At 36.1% G+C, this 11,190-nt stretch overlaps 1 protein-coding gene across 1 annotated transcript in view; it reads left to right on the forward strand.

Moving 5' to 3' along the window:
* The window catches only part of LOC107700892 (uncharacterized), a gene marked incomplete at its 5' end in the record, with an annotated part of 6,114 nt that extends 2,761 nt beyond the window's left edge, over positions 1-3,353 (forward strand). Inside the window, one exon of the mRNA XM_016502730.1 lies at positions 2,338-3,353. Within this exon, the coding sequence (XP_016358216.1) occupies positions 2,338-2,735 (398 nt within the window). The remainder of the gene's footprint in view (positions 1-2,337) is intronic.
* Between the last annotated feature and the right edge of the window lie 7,837 nt (positions 3,354-11,190).

The raw sequence follows: 11,190 nt of genomic DNA on the forward strand, positions 1-11,190 counted from the left end.
AGGTAAAATAATTATAAAGCTGAAGGGGAGGTACAATTCATATTTCTTTATTAAATAAGCTACATGCTGCACAGTTGACACAGGAATTGTCACTTGCACAATAAAAGCAGTGTCGCATCATCACTAAACTGCATTTCTTTTTAAGTCTTGCCAGTTTTTAAGCCATTCAGCACTCGTGCGCTCTCCTAGAGACGGTGCGCTCATGCACACTCAAAGCTCACACACAAGGCCGCCTCACATACAGCTCACAAAATCAGGCTTGTGCTGTGTGTAAGCTATTGTGCAACAATTGCACAATTGTAAAAACAAAAATGCACTGCATGGTCGAACATTTAGGTCAGATAAATATATTTGAAAAATATCTAAAAAATGCCCCCTCCACCCCTCAAATTAAAAAATCCCCCCAACAAGAGTCACCTAAGAGGGGAATTCCCCCCATTTTCAAAAATGAAATTAAGGCACTGAGTAAATGTCAAAAAATCCTGATTGGAGTATCACTATAAATAGTTATAAATGATAAAAAGAAGGCTTTAAAAAGATCGGTATTGATGATCGGTATCGGCAGATACTGCTTTCTGTGATCGGCGATCGGCCTCAAAAATCCTGATCAAAGCACCTCTAATTAATAGAGCTGTTGTAATTATTATTATCATTATTATTGTCTTTTTTATTTTATTTTACAGAACAACAGTAAAATTACAATACTAACATTTATGAATGTCGATGGAATTCTTGCTTTTTCTCAGCTTTTATTTTGGCAGAAACCCGCAGGAAGTCCTCAGTGCAGCTGACACCAGATTTATAAATGATTCTCATTACGAGTTTGGGAAGATGTTTGTCGCACGTATCTCATTGTCACATGCCTTTAAAAATTTTCATAAATTCATAAAAATGTTACTGAGCAACTGACTGTTTCAGCGCATATTTTCCTCTCGCTTTGGACTTTGAACCCTGGCAAACAAGCAGATAGAGCCGCGAGCTTGTGCAGCGCTGTCAGAATACATGCAATGCGTGCGTATATTAGAAAACATAACATTCTGCAATTTATTTACTAATTGTTTAAGGCCATTTCATGATTTCAGTCATCATACAGTAAAAAGCAACAACCACCCTTCCACTTCTCATCGAAGACATGTGATGCAGTACTAAACAGTCTCTTGCTGTCAGTGCTTGTAATGATTTTTGCATCTTTCTCTGACAGTTTTAAATACTTCCACACTGCCGACATGTTTGCTGCATTAGTGCGTGTTATCATTATCATGTGCGTGTAACATCATTGTTCGGTACAATTTATTTTTGTCTTTTCGCTGATCCTGCCGAACACCGAAAGAGCTTTTTTTTTTGCTATTGTCGGCCGAATAATTTCGGTTGCCGAACATTCGGTGCATCCCTACACAGAATGGTCCCATACATCATGTGCCATATATTCCAAGTGTTCTGGGGGTATATGACAGGGTTTGGTGAAAACCAAACCTAAATTTAATGTATTATTTATAGTGCTGGGCAACGATTAATCGCATCCAAAATAAAAGTTTTTGTGTACATAATATGTGTGTGTACTGTGTACATTGCCGAACATTCGGTGCATCCCTACACAGAATGGTCCCATACATCATGTGCCATATATTCCAAGTGTTCTGGGGGTATATGACAGGGTTTGGTGAAAACCAAACCTAAATTTAATGTATTATTTATAGTGCTGGGCAACGATTAATCGCATCCAAAATAAAAGTTTTTGTGAACATAATGTGTACTGTGTATATTTATTATGTATATATAAAGACACATACATACAGTATACATTTAGAAAATATTTACATGTATTTACAAGTATGCATATATATATATATATATATAATATATAAACATAACATATTTTTCTTAAATATATACATGCTTGTGTGTGTATTTATATATACATAATAAATATACACAGTACACACATATATATTATGTACACAAAAACTTGTATTTTGGATGCGAATAATCGTGATTAATCGCTGCCCAGCGCTAATTATTTAACAACAATTCTGACCTTGGCTGTTGGTCTCTGAAAATGACTTTGTGTTCATTAAATGAAATAATTTACCAACAGGAAAAATTTGCTTAATTTTTATATACATTCTCTGAAAAAAGGGCTTATTATCTGACACTTTGATTCTCAACTAAATTTATCTTGTTTCATGTATGTTAAGATATAATATTTATTAAGAAATATGGCACCAAAATCATCAGTGCTTATAATTACATTATGTGTATTTGTATATTTATTTAAAAGAGAGAAAGAAAGAGATGTGATGATTGTGTGCCTGACTTGTTTGGTCTGTGTCCCGTAAGATCCTTGCCTGCTATTGAAGCACCCCTGCACGCTTAATGACATCACCACCACGATTACCTCTAATCTTGGCCTGCATAGGTGTGAGGTTCTTCCTCTGATGCGAAGTTCTGCCTGCACAGATCCTGGAACGGGAGTCATCATGCAGGCAACAGAAACACCTGAAGTTTCTTCTTCAGACTCCTCCCTCTCCAGCCAGCATGTCATTCTCACTCTGGTAGGAGGACAGTCTGCAGTGAGGCCCTGCTGTGCCGTAGAGCAGCAAACAGCCTGGGGGCTTCATGCTCCTGTAGAGTGCACTGAACTGGACCTTCAGTATCTCTCCAATGCCCCAGAGCTCCAGACATTCAGACCTTCAGACTTCATAGCCAGAAATATCCCACAGTGCCCTCAGGCCTGATTCTGCAGGACCTGGAGAGAAGAGAGCAAGAAGAGAAAGTGGAAAAGGAGACTGTTAACGTGAAAAGAGATCACAGCTGCAAACGTACGATTATGGTAATGAGACACTTAAAGAATCAACATACACACTCAATACATATATATTTATATATATAATGTGAAGTTCATTGAAATAAGTGTGCTACTGTAGTTGTTTGAGGTTTCTGCAATGTGAGAAACAGGTGCTTATTAGCACAAAAGGACATTAACAGGAGAGAGGCAGAGAAAAAAAGATCTTCATATGCCTATAAAGTCGCAATTAACAGAAGTAGCAACAGATGTTTTCTTCAGTATTTTGATGTACATCTGAGTGAACTGGATTATCAAAGAAGGAAAAAAATGTAGAGTGGGACTTAGTTCTATCCATTGGTTGTTGATTGCTTGTTGATCATTCACAAGATCAATAGCATATTTAAACATTTTGATTTAATTCCAACTTTAATTGAACACATCACCCATTTACATTTAGCGAATAGTTCACACAAAATTAAAATTCTGTCAGTATTTACTCACTCTTTTGTCAATCCAAACCTATAAGCTATTATAATTATAATGTCAGAATTTTAATTGAGAAAGAACTGCTTTAAAATTGTTTTTTCATTCAGTGAATGTATAACAGCTGGAAAGACATAAGGGTAAATAAATGATGACAGAATTAAAATTTTTGTATGAACTACACTACCATTCAAAAGTTTGGGATAAGATTATTTTTCCAAATGAATAAATTTAACAAATTAATTTTTTTTTGTGGATTCTAAATTAATGAAGTTTAGAATCCACAAAAAATATTAAGCAGCACAACTGATTTCAACTTTGATAATAATAATGATACATTTTTCTTGAGCACCAAATGAACATATTAGAATGATTTCTGAAGGATCATGTGACACTGAAAATTCAGCTTTGCCATCATATATTTTTAAATATATATAATTTTTTTTTAATTGCAATGATATCTCACAGTTACAATTTTACTGTATTTTTGATCAAATAAATGATTGGTGAGCATAAAATAATTCTTTCCAAAAAATTAAAAACTCAAACGTTCTGAACATTAGTTCAAATTAGTCCCTTTAAATTACGTAGGTTATAGTATCTGCTCAATGTAAGCTCACTCCTGCTGTCTATAGTCAAAGCCCAGGAAATGGATAATGTCCTCCTGAAACCTCAGTGATGCAGGTCATGTTCTTCATTGGTCTGTGCTTAGTTATAATAATAATAACATAATAATTCATTACATTTATATAGCGCTTTTCTGCTTTTCTAAGCACTCAAAGTGCTCTACAATGTGAGGGGGGATCTCCTCATCCACCACCAGTGTGCAGCATCCACCTGGATGATGCGACGGCAGCCATAGTGCGCCAGAACGCCCACCACACACCAGCTTATTGGTGGAGAGGAGACAGAGTGATGAAGCCAATCAGTAGATATGGGGATGGTTAGGAGGCCATGATGGTCAGAGGCCAATGGGAAAATTTGGCCAAGATGCCGAGGTCACACCTCTACTCTTTTCGAATAACATCCTGGGATTTTTAATGACCACAGAGAGTCAGGACCTCGGTTTAACGTCTCCGAAGGATGGCTATAACAACTATACTAGACCTGCTACAAAAGCCATAACTGGACTTTATGGAGACTGCGCTTGATTTTGCTAATCACTGGATTTTTAACTACCACTACTATTACCACTACTGATGACAGCCTCATAGTACCTGATTTGCTGTTTACTTTGCTAAAACTTTATCGAGTTTTGGACAGAACAGTAGTATGCTGCCGGGCAAACTAAACTGTCTTATGCCTAAACGGTATCACATTACTAGGCTTTGGCATTGCATTACTACTATAAACCAGCAAAACATAAAACAATTAATTTTATTGTACATCAAATTTAACTGACAGCATGTGTAAAAAGATTATGGGGGAATTCTGGCTATCACAGGTTGTTGTGTGAACCCGCCTTGACTTTAGAATAATTATCCTAATCCTTAAAGCTTCAGGTCTTAGATGTGGCTAAGTGTTTTTTTTAAATTAAGTATCAAAAATGGAACATGCCACAACACGCGGTATTGTGATATTGCCTGTGGTAAAGCTTGACATTGTGTCCCTTACATTCCACGTAAATGGGTTTCATCTCAATCAGTTTTTTTGGCTGTCTTAAATTGAATAAGCACAGGATGTTTTTGAGAGTGTTAAATGCATCTCTCCAACACTTTCATAGCCTCTATAGCCTATTAGTGCTGCAGGGCAACAGTATATGAGCACATGTCAATCAGATTTACCACTTTTTTTTTAAAGCTTCTTATTTTACAGCAGTGCAAAATTGGAGCTAAATTCTTTTGGCAGTGTGATAAAGGACCTGTGCACACAGAATATTCCATGCTTCAGGATTTTGACAGGATTTAACAATATTTATCCAAAAACTCAGTTACACAAATTCAAGTACACAACCACTAATGTACAGTAAGTTAACTGCACAGAGGACATGATGTTTTCGATACTCCTAAAATATAATTTAACCTCATTACAATCAGCGTGTGCAAACATGTCTTAAAACACGTGCATTACAGTTCTTTGAAGAAGACTGCAGTTAGTCGCCCGAGGAGCTAGATCTATTGCAAATAGAAGTGTTATCGTGTGAGCTAACGGCGGTTCTTTAGTCATTAGGTGTGTCTGTGAATACACAAAAATGTTTTTGAGGTGGTTTGGTGGACAGACGCAGATGGGATGCCACAGGTGCCACAAAAACTGTACAATATTGCAATGGATATTCGGCTTCACTCTGTCCAAACTGGTTTTTATACTCCATATTACTTCAAAGGCGTTGAGCTTGAAAGTATAAAATAATGCAACAAAAATTATCATTCTGAAATGAAGATTGATACATTCTTCTCCTATTTTATTCTGGTGACATTAAAGTGCATTTTTAAAAATAACAGCAGTTTTGTTCGATCTAGCCTATTTCCTGAGTAGTTTCAGAGTTGGCATTTTAAGTTGCTGGGAATGAGGCATAGCAATGACCTCTTCAAAACGGACCGCATCCAAAAAGGCATTTAAAGCAATTGTTCCTCTTTTTGCACCTTAGATAAATATTGCTTTTAATTTGTAAAGCTAATTTAAAAGCTTGAACATTTTAGCATTTATATGTGATTTTTCTTCTACTGTAAAATGGTGCTAGTTTCTTTTTTGTATATTTTGCATATTTGTAGCCAAATTTCTCTATAAGTCTGCCTGCATTTTGTTGTGCTAAACATTTATTGAGTATTGTTGTGTTAAAAACCACACATTCACTGTAAAATATATATCAGAGTTCTATTTTTTTATTTTTTTATTTTTTTTTAAATCTCATCAGTGTTAAATGTGGCAAACTGTGTTGTATTGTAGTAACAAGTTGGATTTGTTCTACTTTAAGTTGAATGTATTCTTAATGAATTGGGTACAGTATTTTGCGGGATAATGCAATGATGCTATTGTTGCCAGTGTTGTTTTGTTTAGTATATTTCAAATAAATTGTTTTTCTACTTTTTTCTTTATGCTAATGTCAGATTTTCGTTTATTTTGCATCAGTACACCAATGAAATGTGTCGCCAAGTCAATGTATAAAACATACATTAAAACAATTATTTGGGTAATAATTTTTTTTTTTTAAGAGTTGACCTTTTTTTGTATATCAAACTGAAAATGCACAAACTGTACTGAAAGAAGAACTCATATTAAGATGTGACTGCCCTCTACTGTTCATTTGTAAACAATGGAGGTTTATATTTAGCAGCACCTGTCTCTAGTGCCTATTTGCTGACATTTCAGGTAATTTGAGCTGTCTTTTCTTCTCAGATATTTGCATGTGTATTTACATTTTACAATAAAGCTCGAGATAACGAAAATACGGAGGCTGGGACTTCGAAACATAATCCAGCAAAAACGTGTAATCCAGTGTTAGCCTAATTGCTTATGTAGTATTTACCTGAGTTCTCGCATCATTTTCACATTTGGTAAGCAAATGGTTTGCTGTGACTTAGAGTCGAGAGTACAGCACCTCACAGGTGAACACACAGGAGAGATGTATATGGCCCGTATACTAAATAGAGTCTATAGAGTCCCCTACTGCCTCAATTGCAGATCATTACTGCAAAAACTCATGCTGACAGAGCTAGCTGAGATGACAAGAAAGGAGATGAGACTGGTACAAGCAAAAAAAAAGATTTTTCACAGTCCATCACATGACATTCAGCTGTGCCATAGAGTACCCACCGGAAAGAAAAACCTCTTCTATATCCCTGCATAAAGAGAGCAAATGGAGACATTTGTTTAAATCTCCTGCTTCTTGGATTTTTTTTAGAATTCTGAGGAAAAAGACCCCAGTAATCCCGACTGTGCTCATATTAGCTAGGATATCAAAGTCTACAAGACTACCCTTAAAGGAATAATTCAGACAAAAATTTGCTGAAAATATACTGAGTTTTTTTTTGCTTCATCAGAACGAATTTGGAGAAATGTAGCATTACATCACTTGCTCACCAATGGATCCTTTGCAGCGACGGGTGCTGTCAGACCAAACAGTTGATAAAAACATCACAATAATCCACAAGTAATCCACACAATTTCAGTCTATCAATTAATCTCTTAAAGTAAAAAGCTGTGTATTTGTAGAAACAAATCCATCATACGACATTTTTAATGTCAGACCATTGCTAAAATATGCAATATTGCTTTCTCCAGTTAAAAAAAAATAGTCTTGTTTGAATCAGAAGAAAAATGCACAGATTAAGGACCGTTTACAAGCAAAAACACTCCAAAAGCATTTTAAACAAATATGTTGATAATTTTTGATGTTAGAGGATAACGGGACTTTTTCACTAGAGGATGTGTTATTATGGATTTTGTTTCTTACAAACACGCAGCTTTTCACAAGACATTAATTGATGGATTGAAATCGTGTGGATTATTGTGATGTTTCACCGCAGACGATCCACTGGTGGGCAAGTGATGCAATGCTAAATTTCTCTAAATCTGTTCTGATGAAGAAACAAGCTCGTCTACATCTTGGATGGCCTAAGCGGACATTTTTTAGGTTAAATTTTAATTTAGCTATTCTTTTTAGTTTACAACTCTTTGGACATTTTAGGGAAAAATCTGAGACAATACTAATGTTGAGAGCTCCATTAAGCTATAAACCTGTGAGCAATCAAAATCTCTTTATGTTATTCACAATACAGTATTTTAGAATCATATTTCTTAGAAAATTATCCTAAAGATTGAAAGTCAGAGACTATGTAGATTACCTGTAATGATGATGTTTTAAGGGAATTTAAGATGTAGCGGTTGTAGTTCCTCCCTAGACTACTTAATTAAAATTAGTTCATGTAGATTAAAAATGAAGATGGAGATTGAAGGTGCTGGAGGGATAAACTGTCAAGGGATTGGCTATATATGTGCAAGCTCTTGTGCTGTGATCGACAGGACAAGATGAACAAGCTCTTGACTTGACCTATCATTTGGGAAACAAGTAAGTGAATAATATAGAGTGGGAAATCTTGTCAGGTGCTGTGGGAATAAGAGGTGAAAGACAGATGAATGATAAGATTTGCCAAGGATAAATTAATGTTTGTGGGACATTGCTTTAACTCAAATTGGGGCAGATGTAGACAAGGTTACAGCTATTCTAAAAACCCCAGATCATGACTGTCTCTTGAAGACCTTGACTGACTTGGCAATTACTTGAGGAAGTGAGAAATAAAGCCGCACAGAGACAGAATGCAGCGCGTAATATCACTGGTGCAGAATACATGAGCTAGAAATAGGCTATTATACATCCTAGTGCTTCTTGTCCTATAGTGTAATGGCATTATTTCTCACTGGAGTAACACGCCAAACAGAGCACTCAGACTAGCAGAATAAGCCCCCCAAAAAATGGACATGATTAAGAAGATTTACAGTATTGTTCACTGTGGACACTATATGCAGCTGCCAGAGGGATGTGGATCAATGTGTCCAGTTCAGACTCTGAGTAAGTATGATACTAAAGTTTTCTTATTACAGCATAATATTAGATTTATTCTAATACATTCAATTTTCACACTCAGTACAACTGCAGATGGGAACGTCTTAAAAGGAATGTTCTTACAATTCCTTCCATCTAATGGGATAGTTTATCCAAAAAAAAAAACATTTACTTAGAGTTTACTCATTTACTTTTATTTACTTTGTCATCATTTACTTACCCCCATGTTGTTCTAAACCCATGATTTGACTTTAACTGAACACCACTGAAATAATGAATAATGTCATGGTCAGTCTTTTCCAAGAAATAACCATTAACAGGGAATGGTGTGTTCATTCTTCAGAAAGGACATTAAGTAGGCAATTAAAAGTGACGTGACATGTGACATGTGACATGTGGCCAAGTATGGTGACCCATACTTGGAATTAGTGCTCTGCATTTTAACCCATCCAAAGTGCACACACACAGCAGTGAACACACACACACCGTGAACACATACCCGGAACAGTGGGCAGTTGGGGGTTCGGTGCCTTGCTCAAGGGCACCTCAGTCTTGGTATTGAAGGTGGGAGAGAGCGCTGTACATTCACTCCCCCCACCTACAATCCCTGCCGGTATGAGACTCGAACCCGCAACCTTTGGGTTACGAGTCCAACTCTCTAATCATTAGGCCACGACTTAAGAGAACTTCAGTAAGATTAAATAATTTTGGCTGCAAGAGCTCTGCTGTTCCAAACAGAAACAGCACGGTTATCACATTCACAGCCATGTTAATTTGAAAAACAGCAATAGGCTATAGCGTGTGTGATGATATTTCTTTTATATAGCCTAACAGTTCAACAAGAACTTGCATGCTGCACTGCCGGTTATTTTGTCTGTTTTGCTCCACCAATGAAAGTATCTCCAAACAAAGTCAAAGCACAACCTTAACTGCTGTCTTTGAGCAGCAGTGGGCGGGGTTTAGCCTTTTTCCTGAATGAATCAGTATGTTTGGAGGAATCGGTTCGACATACTATAACTCACTCATAAACAGAGCTGGGTAGATTACTGGGTCGATTACAAATTGTAATCCGTTACTGATTCCAAATTACATGACAAAATTGTAGTTAGTAACGTAATCCATTACATTACACATTTTAGGTACTATTATCATACAATTTCTTGGTTTCTTTTGACATGACATGAACATGAAGTGCATTAAACATTACCTTACCTCAAGGTTTCCCAAATGGGTTTAGGAAAGGAACTGTCTGCAGGGGGTTTGTGAGTTTAATGAAAAGCTAATAATTAACTAAATCATAATAATGTAAAAATAAATCATTTAAAAATGACATCAATCAAAATAAAACACTTACTAAAAAGATTAAATATTTTATTTGCTTACCTGCATGTCATTTGACCATTAACTAACGCCAGAGAACCATGAACATGCTAATGTGATACTTATTAACATATTTATTTTAAAATTTCACAGGTACTTCAATTAAATATATTAGGTGAAAGAGGTTCAGATGACAAAAATTTTGGGAATGCCTGCATTACATGTAGCCTAAATAAGTAGTAACATGAATTTGTGCATTTTAATGTGTTTGAAAGACAAAAGCCTTCCAAATATATAGTAATTAATTGGTCAAACTATAATTCAGATAAAATTAACATGTTCATCAGTAGTTGATGCAATGTTTAAACACTTCTTAAACTGGAAATTGTTTTTATAAATCCAGTGGTCAAATGCTGTGTAGCCACTTGACTAAGCCTCTCATCAAAAAACCACAACTTGACCCCAAAGAACTAGTTAATTACAGACCAATCTCGAATCTCCCTTTTCTGTCCAAGATACTAGAAAAGGTAGTATCCTCACAATTATATTCCTTCTTAGAGAAAAATGGTATCTGTGAGGATTTCCAGTCAGGATTTAGACCGTATCATAGTACTGAGACTGCTCTCATTAGAGTTACAAATGACCTACTCTTATCATCTGATTGTGGTTGTATCTCTCTATTAGTGCTATTGGATCTTAGCGCTGCGTTCGACACTATTGACCACAACGTTCTCTTGCATAGACTAGAAAACTTTGTTGGCATTAATGGAAGTGCATTAGCATGGTTCAAATCGTACTTATATGACCGCCATCAATTCGTAGCAGTGAATGAAGAGGTATCACATCGATCACAAGTGCAGTATGGAGTACCTCAAGGCTCAGTACTAGGGCCGTTACTTTTCACGCTTTACATGTTACCCTTGGGAGATATCATCAGGAAACACGGTGTTAGCTTTCACTGTTATGCTGATGATACTCAGCTCTATATATCTTCGCGACCCGGCGAAACATACCAATTTGCAAAACTAACGGAATGCACAGTCGATATAAAAAAACTGGATGACGAGTCATTTCTTACTGCTAAATTCTGAAAAAACAG

This window comes from Sinocyclocheilus anshuiensis, unplaced genomic scaffold (genome assembly GCF_001515605.1).
Source record: "Sinocyclocheilus anshuiensis isolate Anshui unplaced genomic scaffold, SAMN03320099.WGS_v1.1 scaffold438, whole genome shotgun sequence".
Classification (NCBI taxonomy): domain Eukaryota; kingdom Metazoa; phylum Chordata; class Actinopteri; order Cypriniformes; family Cyprinidae; genus Sinocyclocheilus; species Sinocyclocheilus anshuiensis.